The sequence below is a fragment of the Gymnoscopelus microlampas genome (assembly GCF_963454915.1).
Source record: "Gymnoscopelus microlampas genome assembly, chromosome: 5".
In the NCBI taxonomy this organism is placed as follows: Eukaryota; Metazoa; Chordata; class Actinopteri; order Myctophiformes; family Myctophidae; genus Gymnoscopelus; species Gymnoscopelus microlampas.
The window spans coordinates 38641572-38663909 of record NC_139942.1 but is presented as its reverse complement, the minus strand read 5'-3'; the positions used below and the strand labels follow the sequence as shown (position 1 = coordinate 38663909).

General features: G+C 44.2%; 1 protein-coding gene across 1 annotated transcript; it reads right to left on the bottom strand.

Annotated features, from left to right (window-relative positions):
• Positions 1–8258: 8258 nt before the first annotated feature.
• LOC311045613 (angiopoietin-related protein 1-like) lies at positions 8259–19323 on the bottom strand. The gene is made up of 5 exons (XM_084057568.1): positions 19179–19323; positions 15072–15916; positions 12912–13105; positions 10158–10428; positions 8259–9932 (listed from the first exon to the last, which is right to left on the bottom strand). Exons 2-5 carry the CDS (start codon positions 15871–15873, stop codon positions 9745–9747), a joined length of 1455 nt encoding a protein of 484 aa, XP_083913694.1. The 5' UTR covers positions 15874–15916; positions 19179–19323; the 3' UTR covers positions 8259–9744.
• Positions 19324–22338: the final 3015 nt, after the last annotated feature.

The window sequence follows — 22338 nt, the reverse complement described above, 5'->3', positions numbered from 1 at the left end:
TTCTAGTGAATTCTCTACTTTTATTAGGGATTCCATAATGCTTGTAATGACATTCTAGCCTATTAAGTTATATGAAAATAGAAAAGTTAATGTTAATGAGAGTGCATGCATGACTGGTGTGTTTTTATGACACTCACAAGAAGACTCACACAGTTACTCAATTTGCAATATTTTTCGTTGCTTTCATTGCTTTATTAATGGGTAGAGATGTTTCCTTTTTCGGTCAACAATATTTTGGTGACAATGACACCAACATGTGTAAATAATTCACCCTGTCACTGTCACCATGACATAGTGAATTATATGAAATCAATAAATAACAAAATTAAGTTACATCCGTACAAAAACCATTCTATCGTCTATTTTGACCAATATCCTTTGACAATGCCCCCTCATCAATACTTCACATGTTTACTTTGTATGTCTCCATTCAGTGAGAGAGCAGAAAAGTAGAAGGATAAATTGCCTAATATGCAACAGCTGGGAGTCAAGCCCTGCTCTGACTCACATAGCACAGGGGTATGGTGTTATGAGTCAGCATCCTCTCACAAACAATTTATGCCACATGCTTAGTTTAACCCACTTTTTCCAATGTTTTACTTGAATTCCATCCAGTAACAGTGCAGCTTTTTTCTCTATTTTTTTTTTTGCAATTGTCAATGTCAATTATCTTCAGTAGCCTATATGGACCACATTATCCCTGGTGTCTTTATTTTGGGCAAATCGTAAATAAAATGTGTGTCACAAATATCAGATCTACAAGCTCACAACTACAGGTAGTGAGGATGTGACACGGAAGCTTGTAGATCGATTGCTTTCGCTATTGTCATTTATTAAAATAAATATAGGGCATACTTGTTCAAATGTGGTGCAAGGGATAGTTAATCAATGTCAATTAATGTATAATAATAACAAAGTGGACCCCAGGCTATTATGCACCAGTTTTAAAGATATTCTAAACTTTAGTTTGGCTTTCAACCACTCATATCTGGAGTAAAAAACTTGGAAGTGCTGCTCTTCAAAACTAGCACATTAAAAAACAGGTGTTACTGTATTGTTTTCCAAAAAGATGAATGCCTAACACACACACAGCCATCAATCAAAAACACCACAAAATAAATGAGGTGGAATGTTCCCTCTGTGGGAACAGTGTTTATATAACTTCAAATCAGTCCAAAAAGGAAAAAGAAAAACTTGAATGAACCAAGTATTCACATGACATAACTCTAACCTAACTTTATGTGCAGTGTTTTGATTTTTCATATCACAAAAAAGATATTAAGATAACTAAGATAGATAATAAATGCTTTAGTTTAGGATGGCTTTAGTAAATACAATACTGTAGATAGGCCTACCACAACACTTTAAAATGTGGGCGATATGACAACACCAAAGACAGAAATGCCTCTGAACTACGAACTGGATTGGAAATTGAATAGGCATCTATAACCAATCAAAACTCATCTAGTTAATTCATCCATTTTTAACCCTGAGAGTGTACAAATGTAACCAAACGGGTTCATTTGGTTACATTTGTGCACTCTCAGAGTTACATGCACACCCGGGACATAGCAGCGTAGAGATGACTTTGGCCTTCAACCCTGAACTTCCATAGCTCGCCAGTCTCCCAAAGTAGAAGTCTTTTCAAGTTCTTGGCGATCACAATATTTCCAGGAACTCAAGTGGGACATTTCCTCTGTTACAAGAAGACGTCCCAGCAGAGGATGTCGTCCTACTTTAACACAGAGAGACATGTGAACAATCCCAAACCTGCCTCCAAGCTACAATGGCCCCGTTCTACACAGCCATCATTGAGTCCATCCTCACCTAATGCGAGTTTCCCAGAAGCCCTCACTTCTCCCGAAACCCTCACCTGGTTCTGGTTTGCCAACAAGCCCGGAATGCAACCCCAACGCATTAGCAGATCAGCGTGGAAGATCATCGGCCATGACATGCCCACCCGGCGGGGATGTTTTAGCACACTAGCCAGGGGCAGGAAGTAGGCACAGGGTCCCTCTTATCCTGGCCACTACATTGTAAAAACAGGTAGTGTTTATTTAGCTCTGAGAGGGTGCAAATGTAACCAATGTATGTACCCTCTCAAAGTTACAAATGTACGAATGAACACTAAGGATTTTGCTGTGTATACTTTTTCAAGTTATCTTGCCTCTAGAGAGCCATACCAGACGAAACAAAGACAAAAACAACGTCTTTCTTCACCCCCAGGCCCCAGGCAGTGACTGTGCACTGGATACCGCCCTCCCAACCCCACTACACACATACATACACACACACGCACACGCACACACACGCGCACACGCACCCGCACACACACACACACACACACACACACGCACACACACGCAAACGCACACGCACACGCACACACAATCACATTCTTTCTTTTCTGTTCACATTTTTCATAAATTCAGACAGATGAGTGAAATGATCTCTGAGCTCAACTGTAAAAATGTGTTTTTCTCTGTTCGTTGGATAAACTACAAGTCATTTCTTTGGCTTCTTTTTTCAGTCCCTTGTGCACTGGGGACACTATTTCAACATAATGAACTCATGCTGCTCCTAGCGGGGCCAGCTAGGCTGTGAGGTTCTTCTGTTTTCCCATGTCTTCAGTAAGTAGGGCGTAAAAACAGCTGAGTAGTTAGGGCAGTAGGTCCTTTGGCTCCAACTCCACAGACAGACAGACAGACAGACAGACAGACAGACAGACAGACAGACAGACAGACAGACAGACAGGCAGACAGACAGACAGACAGACAGACATGACTCATAACAACATGAATAAAAATAACTTCATAATGATGTATTAAACCGTTCTCATCTCCTGTGATTCTGAAACAGAGAGTAGCTAACCCTTACAATAATTTTGATATTGAACATACCGGTAGTTTTATATCTATGGTTGATGCCAAAGCGTTGATGCCAAGCGATGCTCAAAACAGGGTTGCAAAGTGCTTTGCAGAACAAGATAAAAGCAACAACATAACACAAAGGAATTAAAACAGTATAAACCAAACAATAAAATAAACACCAAATAAAAAACAAATGGCATCAATAAAACAAGAAAGTATAAAGGAGGCTGTGCACACTATAAAAAGGCCTTAACATACAAATATGTTTTCATGAGTTTTTTAAAAAGATGACACTGACTTTGCCAGCCTTTGATCTTCAGATCTAAGGCTCAGTCGCAAAAGCCTGATCACCAATAAGATGAGGTGAGTTTGAGAGACAACTATTGGAGAGAAGCCAGGATGGATGTAATATGGTTGTGTTTCTTGAAATCTGTTAATTTAATATAGCAGCTGAATTTTGCACTAGTTGGAGACAGTCAATAGCTTTTTTTTACTGAGCCAAGAGAACAAGGACTTACAGAAGTCCAAATGTGATTATAATTAAAAGTGTGAACAACCTTTTGAAGGTCTGCAAAAGAAAGAAAGGACTAAATGTTTCTCAGCTGGAAGAAACAGCATTGTACAACCTTAGTCACCTGACCATTGAAGGAGAGGTTCAGAGTCAAACGTCATGCCTAGATTAAAGGCTTAATGTTTTTGGATAAGCTGCCAAGATGTGACTGGAAGGAGAGGGTGCAATTATGGGGGCCAAAAAGCAGGATCTCTGATTTAGCCTCATTTACCTGGAGGACGTTTGGGGACATCTAGCACATTTATGCAGGACACATTGCCTGTATCACTGGGTTTGAGAGGGATAACTGTGTGTCTACTGCATAACCAAATGATTAGTTGGCTAAATGTGAATTTCTGACATTAAGATTAAGCACAGTTATTTTGGTTAACGTTGGTGTAGAGTTAAAGGTAGGAGTCAAATTTTGCAAAACTAAAAAATTTACAAAAATAATCCCTTTCAATCATCACCTATGGCCCACTAGAAGTGTGTGTCTGTGTCCAGGTATCCGAAGCAGTTCAAGGAACAGAAACAAAAATCCTAAACGTACAATGTTTTACTCGTAGTAGAAATGAATACAGAAACAGTCCTAATAGTTTGGCCCTTTTGATATACTGTTATGCCTCCCGGTGTTCAAAATCTGCTCTTGGGAAATGCACTGGAGCAGAGGTAATCCCAAAAGGCAGCCTCCGGTATCTGTACGGCCTTTGTGTGTTAGCTACTATGGTCAACAGTTCCTGTGATTCTGGATAAACATGCATTTGGAGAAATGCCTGACATAAATCCGTCTGATTTAAAATCTGTCCTCCAGCCAAGCCTGTAAAGAGGACATTGATGAGTGGTAATGGATACTGTTCTGCAATCAAGTCAGGGTTCACAGGGACTTTAAAACCACCACAGATCCTTGGAGCACATCCTTTTTCATGACTGGAACAATTGGTGTTGTAGCCCATTTGCTCACTGGTACCAATATTCCACTCTTCACTAATCTGTCCAGTTTTGCTGTATACCTGTGATATTATCAGACTATTGATGGAGCACATTTAAAAGCTACAAATGTTGAAATGATCTCAGTGTCAGTTCGATGCCTCAAAAGCCAATGAGTAGGGGATGAGAGTGAGCAGAGATCTCCATACTCTTTTTTGAAGCAATGCAATTGACTCCTCATGCTGCATGCAACGTTACCAAACCAGGGTATTTTATTTCCCCTCTAAGGCTTGAGCTTAGAATCAGATTACCTTTTACACCACTCCATGTGTACTGAGGAAATGTCGTGCAGATAAGTGAAATGGTCTCCCGATGAACACTAATAGACCTCTTTAACAGACTAAATATCTGCTGACACTTGGCTAAAGAAGGGAGGACAAACGCACTGCTCAAGGCTCAAGTTTTTCCCTTGTTTATTATAGTTGGATTACTCACTGTGCTTGGAATTACTCCCCTGTGCTATTAAAATAAATTTCATTAATGCCAGGCAACTGCTTCTGTGTTTCACGTCTAGCTGAAATATCATGTTTCATTTCAGACGTTTAAGGGCAGCGGCCTAGCGGGAGATTCCAGCTGTCAGAGCTTGAGTCTTCCCAGAACCCACTGAATGACAATCCATCTTCAACCAGTGTCAGTTCTGTTTAAGTCTGAAATGCATTTAGATAGGGACTCTTTAAACGGTCTCAAGTCAACAGAGAAATCAGCCCTGGGGCGTGTTTTCTTTTAAAGATAACAGTCCCACCCCTGGTTCCGACTTGCCATGTTGTCACTAACTGAGATTAGTTTGCAAATGAGGGTCTCTCCGGATTTCTGAGCAAACACAGGCATGCTGAGTAGCCCAGCGTCTCTCAGGAATCTTCCGAGCATGGTGCCACTTTGGAGGTAAACTCACAGATACTGAAGGAAGGCCCACTCAGTAAGAAAGAGATCTTTCATCTCTAAGACCTCCATCCGTCCCCTGGGTACCCCACCGCGGCATGGGTTCAGCCATCCCTGCAGTTTACTGGCCAGGCAGCTGAGCTGGTATTAAGGCCTGAGTGTGGTCCACCCACCAGAGCCAAGGATGTCACCTTCTCTTTTCCAACCTCGCTTGGGTTCCAGAGCTTGTGTGTGTGTGTGTGTGTGTGTGTGTGTGTGTGTGTGTGTGTGTGTGTGTGTGTGTGTGTGTGTGTGTGTGTGTGTGTGTGTGTGTGTGTGTGTGTGTGTGTGTGTGTGTGTGTGTGTGTGTGTGTGTGTGACTGTGTGTGTGTGTGTGTGTGTGTGTGTGTGTGTGTGTGTGTGTGTGTGTGTGTGTGTGTGTGTGTGTGTGTGTGTGTGTGTGTGTGTGACTGTGTGTGTGTGTGTGTGTGTGTGTGTGTGTGTGTGTGTGTGTGTGTGTGTGTGTGTGTGTGTGTGTGTGTGTGTGTGTGTGTGTGTGTGTGTGTGTGTGTGTGTGTGTGTGTGTGGCAGGTGTGGGGAAGTCATTTATTACCATACCTGCATGAGGTTATGTAAAGTATGAGGGTTATGAGGGTGCAGGCAGTTACTGGAAACCTGCATGGGGGGGGGGGGACCCAGCCTCAATATAGAATCTATATTGAGGCATGCGTGTATTTTAGCCTATAGATACATGCGAGGATTTGGCCTCAAAAGCAGGGTCAACATTTTTCAAGACTTGTGAAAAGGAGGGGCTTTAACCCCAGCATCCATATTCTGGGGGGAACATTAGACAAATATAGCCGATCTACAAGCTTTGTGCATTGTGACGCGTTGTGAGCTTGTAGATCGGCTATTTTTGATGAAGAGATTTGATGTAGATAGAAAAAAAACAGTCTAAGGACAGAGCCAACTCAGGTCCAGTTTACTCGACTCGGGAGAGGGTTTAAGTGCAAGACTCGGGGAAAAGAGAGGCTTTAGGTTTAAGTTCTTGAAGTTAGGGCATTGAAGATATGAAATTCTGAAAAAAATGATTAACTAACGACTAATGACAAGTCTATTAAGGGATTATTGAATTTGGGCTTAGAAGCTCTCAGTTTGGAACTATTCACTTTTTTTAATTTAAACCTTTTTTTCAGCACCAACATCCACTGTACCTCATCATTACAAGTACCCCTGATGAGCAGTGTCTTTGGTCCTCACCATGAAGTGGGTGAATACTGGAGCTGATAAATACCCTGATAAAGAAGATTATATGGGTGAGGAGACACAGCAAGTAAGTAAGTAAGTAAGTAAGTGGAGACACAGTAATCTTCTAAGAATAATCTTCTTATACTTTGTTGACCAGGGTCCCCTATAGGGGTCTATACTTGGTCCCCTCCTTTTTCCCTATACACCAAACCACAAGTCGTGAGCTTGTAGATCTGCTATTTTTGCAGAATTCTCGCTTATTTTAGACAAATATTTGCCTATTATGATATGTCCAGAATAGCTTGTCTGCGTTATTGGACAGTAAGACAAGTAATAATATGTCAGGAAAGATCATGAGAGAGATAGAAAGGGGGAAAGAGTGTGTGTAACACCCGGGATTCGAACCCTGGTCTCCTGCGTGGAAGGCCAATATCTTATCCACTATTAGACTAAAGGGAATTCCCTATAGTCCGGGGGAGATATTAGGCTATAGAGAGAGAGAGAGAGAAAGAGAGAGAGAGAGAGAGATACAGAGAGAGAGAGAGAGAGAGAGAGAGAGAGAGAGAGAGAGAGAGAGAGAGAGAGAGAGAGAGAGAGAGAGAGAGAGATATACAGAGAGAGAGAGAGAGAGAGAGAGAGAGAGAGAGAGAGATACAGAGAGAGTCAGAGAGAAATTATCAGACATTTGAATGGGTGAGACAGACTTGAAGCTGTGACACTTCATAAGTACATGACCCTTGTCTACTGATGCACAAGTCAACACTTGTAGTAAGACGTCAATGTGGTTTAGTGAATTCTCCTTAGGTTCCTGCTCACGTCACATTCAAACACACATAGGCACACAGAAAGCCGTGCACTCGCGCACGTGTACACACACACACGCACGCACGCACGCACGCGCGCGCGCACGCACGCACACACACACACACACACACACACACACACACACACACACACACACACACACACACACACACACACACACCTTTGAGTGCACAGATTTTCCATCCAATGCAAATACTAGAGCAAGTGTTAAGAATGTACCTCAGAGGTTCAGTGGAAAAACTCTTTCTCTCACAGAGGCTCACATTAACTGCTTGAAGAGAACAAGGCTTGACTCACTCAAGAAAAATATTTTATTTTGGGAGTGGTGCTATTGATGCATATCTAATCTCAAGAATTATTGATAATGGGCAGTTTGTAGGCTAACTCAGAGAATAACAATATCAATCTTCATGACAGATGATATATATATATATATATATATATATATATATATATATATATATATATATATATGAAACAGTGACCCTAAAGGATCCCAGCCCCTGGCAGCTAAGTATTGCATTACTGTTTTGCAATACTGATGTCATTGATTTGAGCCTGCTGTAAAGCTGTCTAATTTTCATGTTGCAACGGCTTGTTCTTTAATAGGGCAGCTGTTTCTTCAAGCATCTATAAAGGCGGGTTTTGTCCAGAATCTGTTGTTTTTCTGGTTTGGGGGGGGGTTGTTTTCCCCCTTTTGTCTGGGTGTGTGTAACAGCCTTTATGGTTCATCGACAAAACAGTGTGCAAAACAAGAGTTAATTTTCAGCTACATTACTTTAGAACAAAGGCTGTGTGACTTTGATGTGTGATGTGGAAGCCGCAGTGTTGTAGGGCGCACAGCCCCCACCATCACCCCTCTCCCCAGAGACGACTTCCCTCTCTCCCTCCCCCAAACCCCCCCTCCGTTCCCTGCCGGTGATTACAGACTACAGGGAGCCGTGACTTTTTCAATGAGTGATATTCAGAAAACACACGGCCCAAGCACTTTTGTGTGGAAAGAATGTAAATTTCTCTGTATTTAAAAGGAAGAGGGAGGGGAAAAAAATAAGTTGGAAATTTGGACAGCTTCCATCCCAGTACCCCCCCCCCCCCCCCCTCTTTCTTTCACATCCCCTTTTTTGGACTTTCTCTCTCTCTCTTTCTCGATCCTTCTCTTCTCTCTATCTCTCTCCCTCTCACCCTGCTCTCCATCCTGTCTGGCTTTCAGCAATGTGTTTCTCGTTGTCTGTCCCAATGCCGCTTACCCTTTGCTTGGTCGGCATATTTTTGGTGGGTTCAAAACCACTCCAAAACAAAACGTAATTCCATCTATGTTTTTTTTCCCTCCTTAACAATGCATGTTTTTCCTCAACCCCCCTATTGAAATTGAATCAGCTTCACGATGAGGAAAAAAACATAGAACAGCAATTTTATACATACCTCGTTGGCCTCGTCGCGAGCAACACTGCCAGGGCATGATTGTCATAAATACAGTACAGGTATGGTGTAGAAAAAGGAGCTGACTCTCTCTCTCGTTTCTGTAGGGTAATTTATAGTTTCCTCAGGACGCCTGGTCCATTTCACCGTTAGGATATTTAATGGCACACATAAGTTATCCAATGTTTCTGGTGACCCGCATTAAGACAAAGTAAACCAAGTACTTTTTTGTGGGGAGGTCATCGGGTCCTTGTAAATATAGGGAGAGGCTGTTTAAATATCTTTAAAGTGAGTACTGCATTTTGTACACTCAAACGAACAGCGCTGGACCATACCACTTGTGGGTCACCCTCATTTCCCCAAATCATTAAGTGGCTAGTTTCATAAAATGTCTTATTAGGGATTGGTGATAAATGTGGAATCATTAAAAAACAAAACAAAAACAAAACCTAAAAAACATTTCCCATCTTATCGTTTCCTTGACAAATGTTTCTTGACGAGGTAGAGACCCACATAACGGCACCCTATGATGCTAAAACTCATGAATAAAATCAATACTAATGGTATTCCTTTGGAAGATGGCAACTCCTCTAGGTGGGGTGGTCCATTGTCACATGAGAGGGTCTTATATTCAGGCACAGTTGGTACATTATGTCTCTGTGCTACACATTTTTCAAAGACTGGCAAAATGCACTTAATAGATATTCTCATTGAACCTCATAGATATTCATACATGAGGGTTGAAGGAACAATGTGGCTTTTTAAATAGTCATGTCTCCTAAATCCCTGTGTCCCATAATTCATCATGATATTCAGAACACAATGATAATACAGAGCCTATGAGGAAGTTCAAGTCAATGTTGAAGGTTCTCCACTGGTGTGCTTTGCCAGTTTGTGCTGGCATAGAATGCAAGCCTGCGTCCGCCTGGTGCGTGCCCATCTCCACCTCCACAGCCACGCCTGCACCACCAGCTTTACAGTGTCTCCTCAGTCTATGGGTCTGATCATCATGCGGACGGTCTTCATGGAGTAAAACCCTCCGCCGTAGTCGGCCCAGAAGATTCCGTCCTGGAACTTGCTGCGATAGACACCGCCGGTGTACCAGACACCGTTGAGGTTGGCTTGACCGCAGGCATTGTACCACCAGCCACCTTTATGGAAGTGTGCACAGTTACCTGTATTGGGGACAGGGGAGGAGTGGTGGTCAAATAGCTTGCCTCATCTGAGGTACTACTGTGTGCTTTTCATAGAATAATTGATTTACAAAAGATCCAGATATGTATGTTTGAAAATTGAAACTAATGAATGTTGTAAATATGAAGGTATTACACTTCATCAAATAGCAGGTATCTTCCACACCTCAAATGGTGTCAAGGCTATAGCGATGAGAGGTGATCTACCTGAGAAAGCGTCCTTGTCACGATCCAGGGTGGTGAACTGCTTGCCGTTGTGGCTGCTGAGGGAATCCCCGGCGTTGCCCATGTAGGTTCCCAGCCTCAGGCGGTAGGCCTCGCTCTCTGGCTCCAGGTGGAAGCTGCTGTACTGGGCGTACACCTTCTTCCCCATCCAGTCCTCCAGCTCCACCGACAGCTTGTAGTCGCCCTGCCTCCCCAGGTTGTAAATGCCCTCCAGACCCAGCCAGTACTCTCCGTCTATGTTGCCAAAGCCGCTCTGAGTCAAAAAGAAGATTACAGGAAGATAACTTGGAGATTAGAGATTAAAGTATTGCCAGTTGTTTGTTCTGTGGTATTTAGCAGAGTTTGGAAACATGAGAATTGTTTAGGAACATGAAACTTTCTCTTGGACAGGACCATGGGAATGTATCGCAGTGATGCATTTCAGTTGATTTGTTCCTTTTGATGACTTTTGGCCATGGTAGTTAAGTCAAATTACAAAGTTGATTTTGCGAGCAATGTGATACGATGCTGTCATTTGAACTCTTTTTTTTATCACGTTTTTTTTTCTTTTTCTCCCCAATTGGGGGGGGGGGGGGGGGGGGGGGTATACCAGTGGTTCTCAAACTTTTTCATGTGAAGGTGAAAGATACATACTAGGCCGTGGACCCCCATTTGCAAATATTTTGTACCAGGGATGCCCATAAGAGAAGATTCTTGTCTTTGGATTAGACTGACTTGCAACGGTCTATGCTGTACTAGGTTGGGAGATAACAGTGAAGAGAATGACACATATCTGAATTGTTCTTCTATACATTCTTCTAGTAGTGGGTTAAAGCGTTGGCTATTCAAAAATAGCAAATATACAAGCTCACAGCACGGCACGATCTGCTAGTTTTGAACATTATTTAAAAATCTTGAGAGAACTACTTTTGCATTTGTGGAGTTGGCCTCAGGTCTTAATGGGTTAAGTCGGCTATTGGTTCCAAATGTCGGTTTCATTATATTTTCGGTTAATTGCCCAGGCGTACCCTGCAGTCTGCACTGTGGCGGACAGGAAATTCACCCAATGCACCACTGTCATTTGAGCCCTCAAGAAAGATGTGCTGGAGGATTTATCCTGGAAAGTTAAGCATTGGGTCTCTGCTCAGCGGGGCTCCAGCGGCTCCTCTCACAAACCCCTACAGATCTCCTGGATCACAGCTAATGGTGATACTCGCTTGTGTGTTTGTGTTGAACAGCCATGACCAATCTATGTCTGGCTGTGCTCCTCCAGAACACTTCATTCATACATGAATGATGTGGGCTTGAAGTCAGGGGCCTCCACGCTGGAGCTGTGTGTGTCTGTCTGTCTGTGTGTGTCTGTGTGTGTGTGTGTGCGTGTGCGTGTGCGTGTGCGTGTGCGTGTGTGTGCGTGTGCGTGTGCGTGTGTGTGTGTGTGTGTGTGTACACTTTTATGTATTACTATACTTGTGAGGGCCAAATGTCCCCACAAGTATATTACAATTTGTAGACATAATATAGACATTCTGAGGAAAAAGATCCTGGTCCACAAAAGTACAGTAGAGTTAGGCTTACAATTAAAAGGCCCTACGATAACAATATTTGGTTGAGTTGGGGTTGGGATTAGGCATGTTGAGGTTTGGTTTAAGGGCAGGGGTTAGAGTTATGTCTAATTTATACTTGGTTATCGGCTATTTTACACCGGTGTGCAACTACATATAACTCACGCTTTAGGGCTACGGTTAAAAATAGCAAAACAAATGGTAAAAATGGAATTCATAAAATGTGTGTGTCCTCACAAGTACAGTAATCCAAACGTGTGTGCGTGTGTGCGTGCGTGCGTGCGAGCATGCAAGCATGCGTGTTCGTGTACATGTGGTGGCTTTGTGGGCGAGTGGGGAGACAAATCAATGTTGAAGAGAGTAATTTAGCTACCAGTGCAACATACGCAAGCCTGGCTGGGCTGAACGGAAGACTGAATCACCAAGGCCGCCAACACTGATACACTTCATCTTGTCTTTGCTTGAAAAAATACCTTTGATGAGTGGGACTGCATTGTACACTGAAGTAAGCCAACCATCCAGTCATTCAGTCAGCTAGCCAGCCAGCAAACCAGCCAGCCAGCCAGCCATCCATCCATCCATGCGGCATAGTAGCAGTGGTTTTGGGAGGGGAAACGCGTGCAGATTGAGCTGTGGAACATACCTCCCTACTCCGGGTTCTAACATTTCATAATGGGAATCAAAAACCAAATTGCCTCTATGGAGTAATGCTGGTGCTGACACAGGCATTATATTCTACAGTAAGTGAAAACACCAGGGCTCTGGGCCTAGGAAATGTTCCCTGGGACACCAGCTGGCTCCTTGGGATCAGTCGTATAACGCCACCATTGTTGTCTCTGGACCAACTGTACATTCTACGGGAGGTGAAGCAGATGAGAAAACGTGTGTGTCATAAAAATAGTGAGTGAGTGAAAGAGATTGTAAAAAATACAGCAATAATGCTGTAGGGTAACCACAACTCTTGCAGGTCCATTTGGCTCCATTTGTACACTCTCAGAGTTACAGACATGTAAGTGTCAATTTCTAAGCCCCTCAGAGAACCCTGAGGGTCCTTGGACACCACTTTGAGAACCACTGGTGTAGGGTAAGGTAAATAGGGAGGTAGAGGGAGAAACGGACGGATGTATAGAGAGAGGGAGGGGGAGAGAGAGAGGGAGAAGTGAGACCCAAACAGTGGAAGTGCAACTGTCATCACCTTGTAGCTGTCCCAGTTCCTGAAGAAGTTCACCGATCCATCTCTCCTGCTCTGGATGACGGTCCAGCCGCCATTGTCCATGTTCTGCTCACACCACACCTGCATGGACCTCTCCGATTCGTCCGGTTTGATCAGGTACATTCCGCTGGTAATGTGGCCAGCATCCTGCGCCTGAAGACAGTCTCTATATGGACCTACAGGAGAGAAGGGGAAGGCCGGTAGACAGGCAGTGAGATTACAAATAGCTAGAGATAGATTACACCTAGTTTATAACATGTTTGTAGACATTTTTTAAGGTTTGTTTTTAGCCATCTTTTTAGCCACGAGAGAGGTCCATCACACAATGAGTACCAGAAAGTGTAGAAATTCACAAGACACATCTTTGACGGGTACAAAAATATTATAAACTATCTGTATCTGAGTTTGAATTGTCTTGAACCCAGAACCCCATCCATTTACACAAGTAATAAACATTGGAATGCCAATGCTGGGAATTGTGTGTAACTATTACAGTATTTTGCCGAAATCTGAATTAGATAGATGATTGGAACATGCAGGCAAACAGGCACAAAGACACACACACACACGCACGCACGCACGCACGCACGCACGCACGCACGCACGCACGCACGCACGCACGCACACACAATTGATCGAGGAGTAGGAACATTTTGCCGCAAGGCTACGCTAATAGATGTTTACTGTCTGCCTCACAATGACAAGCACCAGATGAGAATGGGACTAATTAACCCAATCCATTACAGACAGGCTTGTATTTAGTTGTGGTTTAAACTAACAAATTACCTAAATTAGATATCCTGTTAACCCTTTAGTGACAATGGCTTATGTCTGCCATTGCTTCAAAGATATACGTTAATAAAGGATTTTTTAATTGCAAGCAGATGTGGAACACAGTCCGTTTATTTAGCAAGAGGAATAATCCCCACCCAGCTTACAGGAGAAAGGGTCGTTCCACCCACCCTACCCTACAGTTATGAAGTAAGCCAGAAGAGCTGTTAGTTTGTGGTTAGTATGAACATATCATGCCAGTCTGTTTTCTGTCCATGCATCTAAGGACATAGAACAGTCTTGGAGAGGATCCATTTTCATACCCAGCTGCCTTGAAATGCCACACACTTTATTATTCTTGGGCCGGGACAATCTAAATGTGTCAGGAATTTCAGTTGATGAGCAAAATCACAGTGGTTATTCCGTGTTTTAGAAAAACATCCCCCTCCTTTCTTTTCTTTACGTCCCCCACCTGAATTCAGACATTACAACATTTTTATTTCCATCCTGGTCTGTGTTCCCTCTGGGTAAGCACAAGACCAGGTTCCAGCTGAATATGCAAATCTTTGACCTTGAAAACGAGACCAAAGGCCACCTGCAGCTACAGTCAGAGCCAGTAATTATTTTGGCAGGTTTCTTAGCCTATAGCCTCATAGCGTATCCTGTTGCTATACATCTCTCCACATGTTTTTTGCATTCATGAAAGGATGAATGATTCAGCCAGTATAGCTCCATCACCAGTACTGTTCGCCCAGCCAACCTCCCTCTCAGCCAATACTCAGAGAGCCTCACTGCCTGACTGACTGCCTCACTGCCTGACTGACTGCCTCACTGACTGACTGACTGACTGACTGACTGACTGACTTAAGGGCTTTGTCCCAAGAGGCATTTCTTTCCTGAGCACAGTGTATGTTCTGAATGGTTTTCAATGGGAGCGCCATGTATTTTTACACAATGCTGGGAATGCCAGCAGCGTGACATGGCACTGAGCATCTATTCTGCTCTGCGCGTTCACATCTGCCGTTTTTATCTGGCCGCCCAGTGTTCTCTGGGCATTTGGAGCTTTTTAGGAGAGCACCATGCGTTTTCAACTGGGAAAAAAACACTTTGGTGAACACATGGCCTGAGTGACTGACCGACAAAGTACCTCATTAACAGACTGACTGACTGACTCACTGCCTCACTGACTGACTGACTGCCTCATTGACTAACTAATTAAGAGACTGACTGCCTATTTGACAGACTGACTGAATGACTGGTTGTTCTCATTCATTCCTTCACTCCCTCTCTCCTCCCTCCTGGGCTTAATCATTCATACACTCCTTCACTCTCTCGCTCTCACCTCTATACTTCACTACCTCAGTCACTCACCTTCAGCGCTGAAGTTCCCCAGCGGTGGTTTCTGGACCTCCAGGGTGCTCCCCGTGGGCGATGGCCCCGAGCGGGAACCTCTGTCGCGGGCGAATGTCCGGGCGTTGTCCCTCTGGATCTCGTTGGTGAAACGGGGCACACTCACTGGAATGTTCTCGGGCACCACCTGCACCAGCGGCGGCCCCGCAGGCGCCTGCTCGTGCCGCCGGCCATACACCTGCAGGCAGCGCTCCTCGAGGGCCCCGATCAGCACTGACTGGTTGTTGACCGTGGCGGACAACGCCGCGTAGCGAGATTCTAGCTCCCGGTAGCGGGAGGCCAGCCGCAGCGACTCGGCGGTGGCGTTGAGGACGCGTGTCTCCAGCTGCGCCAGCTCCAGGGAGTTGTCACGCTTCCTGATGATCTCGTGCAGCAGCTGCATGTAAAGCTGCGTCACCCGGGAGTTCATGTTCCGGCTCTCCTTCCTCAGCAGCTTCATCTCGTTCACCAGGTTGCCATCCACGTCCACCACCAGCTGCAGCGTCTCCATCTCGCGCCGCTGCTTCGAGAGCAGGTCGCGTACCGCCGCCACATCCAGCCGTGTCACCCGGTCCTTGTCGGTGGCGTAGCCCCGCGCCGCACAGATGGGGCCTGTGATCTTCTGCTCTGGGACCAGGAAAGTGTAGGAGCACTTCTTGGTGTCCACGCTGGCCGCAGGGGCCCGGCGCACCCGGGAAAAGAAGGGCTTCTTGGTGAGGCCCTCGCTGCTGCTCCAGAGGGACAGTCCGATCAGGACGAACAGGCTCCACACTCCAGGTCCCATGGCTTCCTCTCTTCCTCTCTTTCTCAGCAAACAAGCAGAAGATCTGTAATACAGGCAGGAAGGAGTGGGTGACTTTATTGGAGCCGTCTACATGTGAAGTCGTTGTATCCTATTGTGTCTATTTTTTATACACTCTTTGTTCAGTTTCCAACTGAGCACAACACACCATCAGTCAACTGCCCTATAATACAGATGTTTTCTTTCTCCTCTAATCCAATAGAATCCAATAACCGCACCGCGTGGTGGGGCCCCGAAACCCTCAAAGAGTATAAGCGTTGAAATGACATAGGAGATGACGTTCAGTCTAGACTCAACACAACAGCTCTGCTTAATTACGCAGTGACCAGAACTTTAAAAATGTGACCATTAAAACCAGCATACCATGCCACTGTAGTGCAGGCATGCAAGGCGTGCTTCGCGGTTCCTGTGTGGTGGCGAACAGAAGGGCGAGACCCACTCAAATCTGTTATCACAGCGGATATCCAAGTTTTCATATTCAGGGCTCGGGTCTCACGGGTGTTCTTTCTTTCGGCCCCACACCACATCTGTCTCAGGTCTCTGGGTGTGCCGCGACGCCTAGGGTCTGTTTTTCATATTAGTGTAGATCCCCCCTGCTTAGAGCTTCCTCAGCCATCTCCCACAGCCTCTTAGCTCGCCTCCATTGGCCCATGTGCAGCAATGGTGTCGAAAGCAATTAGTTCTCTCAAAAGGAGAGTCGGAAGACGGAAATATTTTTAGAAAGTGTAGTTTATTTGGACATGGATGAAAGTGAATCTGTCCCTCTGATGGCATAACGAGCACTGCTACTCGCTGACAGATTTACATGCTGATGGTTAGAAATATATGAATCTTTAGCAGGGCAGAGATTGTCAGAACGGTATCACGGGTGCCTCGCTGATGTATTTGAATTGTGCCAATTTAACCTACCCAGCTTAATATACAGTATGTAAATATCTGGAACAGAGGGAATTTGGGAGAGAATGAAAGGGTCCGATGTGTCTGAGCAGCAGCAGGAGCCTCTTGATTTATGAGTAATGTTTTCTGGAGTCTATTTTTGGAAGCTTGATCTTATTAGCTTTGACAGCACAGCGAATAGAGCAGGGCTGGGTGACGTTGAAAAACGCATACTAAGTGAAAGATCCCTTCTTCCATATTCAATAGCTGGGGTTGGCACGGGACTTGGAGCTACTGGCAGGCCTACGTTGGACTGATTCTGTCTCCCTGGCCAAACCCAACTATAGAAGCCGGTCTGTGTAGGACGTGGCCAAAGAGGTTAAATAACCATCATCCAACACATCTGACAGGCAGCACAATATGAGCCACTTCACTGATCAAAATAAATCCTCTGAGGATTTCAACACATGCCAGGGAAGCAGAGCTCTGTGTCTCTCAGGACGGAGACAGCAGGGGCGCTGGATCATTTTGTGCGGTCTCCTCTTTCTGCTTTCTTGCACTGAGGAGCCTGACCACAGGTAATGGGACAGATCCAAAAGCATTACCTAAGTCCAAACACTGCTGTTAAGACATAATCGTACCTCTTTGTCACTGTCAAGAGCGAAAAAACATTTATTTTCTCAATGAAAATAGATGTTATCAATGTTGTTTTATTCTGCTTTATGTAAAGCACAAGTGAAAGTATATGAGCCAAGATTCACCTACTTTGGCTTAAAGGTTCAGCAGAAATAACCGGATTAAAAACAAAAATTAAGTACCCAAAATCTTTTGGGCATAGAAGATATACTGTAACTGTAATTTCTTGGGAACAGCAAAGCTGCAGTGCATTTTTTTTTCTTCCTCTCAGATTATAGACCATCCGAATAACGGAAACTTGAAGGATCACAGCCATAAAGAAAACAGGCCTTGTGTCCCAACTAAAAAAACAGCCTTCGGGCAGATATTATTACCCAGAGAAACGTTTTCCCTGTTTTTCCCCGCAATCATACTTCATCACTCTCAGCAACTCAGCCACAACGGCTGGCTCGTCTCGCTTGCGCCACACCATATCTTAGAGCGCTTGAATCTAGGGGTCCCCGCGGCAGGCCTGACGTGAGTGACTGTGTTTACATAGAGGCGCGGTGTGCGTCCCAGCCGGGCCTGTGAAACTCATCGGCACTTATTACCGCTTGGCCTCATACCTTAATCTATGCTTTGTCGTACGACAGTGTCGCGCACCAGAAACACAGATCTACAAGCTCACAATGTGCCACATCCGTAACGTGTTGTGACGTTGTAGATCTGCTATTTTTGGTGTGTGACACTGTCATGCGGTGAAGTATAAATTGGCTTCACTCTCTCGTTAACACCCTACTGGTCTTCATCAAGTCAGCCACAGAGGCCTTTTCCCCCCTTTTACTGACTTATTAAAGGGCTATTTTCCCTCTCATTCCAGCCAGACCGACACCTCGTTTACATTAATGGAGGCATTTACAAGTAGTCAGGTCAAACTTTGCGGTGGCTGAGCCCAGAGGAACATGAGGACACTGCCAATCGGCCCACTGGTCATAGGTGGCGCCTCTGAGGCCTAATTGTCCATTGGTAAACCCACCAATAAAATGTTTTATTGTTTTATTTATATATATATATGTTTTTTTTATTAGACCTCAAAAAGGAACCAGCAGGTATTTTTCTGGTTAACAACTTCTCTTTTCCACTGCTCTTTAAACTTTGCTCCAAAACCCTCAAAAGCCACGCGCCAAATCCAAGACGTCTCATCTTTCAGCTCACTTTGTTGTTACTGCTGAGCCCAGTGCCAATCAGCCCACACGCTATCCTGATGGTGCCACTGATAAGATCTGTCTGCTGAATGGAGGACTTGATCAGGACTGTCCCATGCTAAACACACAGTGCTACATGGTGTTATAATGCATGAACAGCCTAAAATACACGTCATGCAATTAGAAGACAATTACAAAAAAGGACCAGATCTCAACGCATACGGTCAATGAACAGTTACTTTTTAACAGCTACTTTTAACACTTAAAATTGAAAGCTTCACAGGAATTCCAGAAATCCACAAACATGAAAGAACTATAAATGAAGTCTATAGGAAAGCGCACAAACACACAATGGCTATATTTTAGTTTCAAAGCTTCCATGACTTTAAAATGTAATCTCAACTTACCTACTGGCCAGTTACCAATGAATTGTCCTTAACAACAAGAGCCAGTCCAAAAAGATTTGAACTTCCGCCTAATTGAACATTCCCACAGAAAGGATACACAGCAGCCGCATTTTCACCACACCATCACGTATACTACAAAACAGACAGAAAGATGAAAAATAACAGGACAGTATGTCCCCCCCACCTGTGTCAGTAGGTCAGTACAGTCTGTTGTTCTTGGGGTGCAGCTTAGGGGCCCGGCTCGGTCTTTCAGTTGTGTCCCCTTTGGAGCCTCAGGTTCTCCATTCTCCTTTCTTCACTCAGTCTTCCAGTCTCATTTGGAATGAAGGCCAGCTAGCGCACGGTGATGGCACCAGCACATACAGTCCACTTGGGGAGCAGAAGAGAGGAGGGTGGTCCAAAAACAGAGAGAGAGAGAGGGGAAGGGGCGGGAAGTGTTTTTCACTGTAAGTGTGTGTGTGTGTGTGTGTGTGTGTGTGTGTGTGTGTGTGTGTGTGTGTGTGTGTGTGTGTGTGTGTGTGTGTGTGTGTGTGTGTGTGTGTGTGCGTGTGTGTGTGTGTGTGATGTCATCAGTGGTGGAAGAAGTTATCAGATTTATTTTTTACTTAAGTATAAAAGTAGCAATACCACAATGTAGAAATACTCTTTTACAAGTAAATGGCCTGTAAACTTTAGCTACAAGTTACTTGGTTATATGTAAAAAGAAATACAATATTTGCCTCTGAGATGTAGTGGAGTAGAAGTAAAAGTACTCAAAAATGTACGCACTCAAGTCAAGTAAAAGTACCTCCGAATTGCACTTAAGTACTTGACTGAGTAAATGTACCTCACTTTCCACCACTGGATGTCATGTGCTCTTTAGGAGTAATATATAGAACTGCTCCTAATATAAGGTTTCGCCGCAAGAATGAAAAAGCATCTGAGAAACAGGACTCTGGGCCTGCGGACTGGAACGGTGATGATGACACTTAAGAACCACGGAGCACGTAATCAATCACAGCCCAGTTCTCATTGGCTCCGGGTCCGTCTGGGTCTCCCACGCTCACACTTGGCCTGTCGGCCTAAAACTCTAAATCTTTCTGTCACTCACAGAAAAAAGTCACACTAAGTCACTCTCGCATGCACTGGTTAGTGGTGGCACGCATCACACACACACACACACACACACACACACACACACACACACACACACACACACACACACACACACACACACACACACACACACACACACACACACACACACACACACAAACATCTAACCTATCCCCCAAGCTCCTGGCGATCCATCTCATTCATACAACCACACTCAAGTATTTTCTCATCCTATTTCCTAACCTAGAAAAGGCTGTTTCCAATCTGTGCTGATGTATGAGTCTGTGATCCTGGCAATATTCAGTAGCGTATAGTGCTGTATAATAGGAGGTCTGTTGTTTTGGACGGGAGGCTCATGTGCTTGTTCCACAAGGATGCGTGCGTGAGCCCAGCGTCTCTTGTGGTCGTCCAAGAGTCATTGGCAGCTGTGTTTATTTGGTTGTGTGTGAGGACAATATGCAGACTGAGGTCTTTGCAGGCAGAGAGGAGGACATCACTGGGCTAAATGTTTTCAACAGGGAAGGAAGGGCAAGGCTTTGAAGCAGGGGACTCTCTACAGGGGGAAAACCTTTCTGTGTGGGAGGGTGAATGTGCTCATGTGATGTAGAGGAGGAGTGTGTGTGTGTGTGGGGGGGGGGGCTGTGCGAGAGATAGAGAGAGAGAGCGAGAGATAGTGTGTGAGAGAGATAGTGTGTGTGAGAGTGAGTGAGTGAGTGAGTGAGCGAGCGAGCGTGCGTGCGTGCGTGTGTGTGTGTGTGTCAGTGTGTTTGTGAGTGAGTGAGCGAGTGAGTGAGTGACTGAGAAAGAGATGACTGTGTGTGCGCGCGGGAGTGTGCATGTGTGCGTGTGTGAGGGAGAGAGAATGTGTGTGTGTGTGTGTGTGTGTGTGTGTGTGTGTGTGTGTGTGTGTGCGCTCGCGTGTGTGAGTGAGTGAGCTTGAGTCTGAGTTTGAGTCTGAGAGAGAGAGAGTGTGCGTGTGCGCAAGCGCGCGCGGTGTGTGTGTGTGTGTGTGTGTGTGTGTGTGTGTGTGTGTGTGTGTGTGTGTGTGCGTGTGTGTGCGTGTGCGTGCAGGTCTCCTAGGTGGTCGTCTGTATATATAGTAGAGGTCTTCCTATCTAAATAGAGGATATAGACCAGCATGTGTTGGAAGGGAAAGCTTTCTGAGACAGGCTGAGAGAATCACGTAACATAACATAATATAACATAACATGTGCATTCATGACTGAAATGATCACTTTGTGAAGCTGTTTGTTCATTTTCACAGAAGCATGGAAGTCATGGAAAGCTAATAACAATTTTGAATTTTTCTTTTGTTGCCCTATTATCTTGACTGGTATGAGTAAAACAGGAAACTGATGAAGCACGATAGAGATTCATGTAGCTTGACCTTTCTGTTTAATGTAAATACAGATGTCAATCATATCCAGTGCTTGATAGAAAACAATGGTTTGGAATAGTTTTCATTTGCTCACACTCTACAGGCTAGGCTAATTGGGAGGTCAACTTTACATTCAATCAAATAAACCTCAGATAAGCATTAAGGATTAATATACAAGATCATTAGTAACTTGTCACTTACTGAGGTGTTCATGCATGGGGCATGGAAGATGGAAGATATTTGACATGTCTCTTGTTGAGTTCGCCGGCCCCTCCTTGTGGCTAAACGAGTTACTTACTTGTATTGTGCTCAGTAGGTAGAAGACAGTGGTTTAAAGTAGGCCTAACTTAGAACATTTACTCAAGTACTGTACTGTACATTTACTCAAGTACTGTACTAACATGATGCGCATTGTGAGCTTGTAGATCTGGTATTTTCAAAAGATTTTTATACATTTGAAAACTTATGTTTAAATATTCTGCATAATGAGTACTTTCTACTTTTGGTACTTTAAGTACATTTTTATACCAATAAAAGAATACACTGCCACACACGATAATAATAATAATAATAATAATAATAATAATAATAATAATGTGACTTATTTGTTTCATATTAGTAGGCTACCAAAATAAAGCATCAATTCCATTGATCAAACAAACCACATGTATGGTAGCTCTCATAATAACATTTTTGATATGCCCATATTATCAACATCAACAGCTTTAAAAGGTAAATACAGATCAACACAAAACTCTAAATGATGACTGAAAAAGATAGCCTACAATACATCAATACAAGATATTGATGTATTGTATTTGTAGGCTATCTAGCAAGATATTGGCTAAATACCTCCTAGCCTACTTCTAAT

Bases quoted from the DNA above. Each gene is read 5' to 3' on its own strand.
- LOC311045613 (XM_084057568.1), bottom strand. From the start codon at position 15,873: ATGGGACCTGGAGTGTGGAGCCTGTTCGTCCTGATCGGACTGTCCCTC. The intron at 13,106-15,071 runs GTGAGTGACTGA...TCTCTCCTGTAG, and splicing joins GGGGAACTTCAGCGCTGAAG to GTCCATATAGAGACTGTCTT. The intron at 10,429-12,911 runs GTGATGACAGTT...TTTTTGACTCAG, and splicing joins GGAACTGGGACAGCTACAAG to AGCGGCTTTGGCAACATAGA.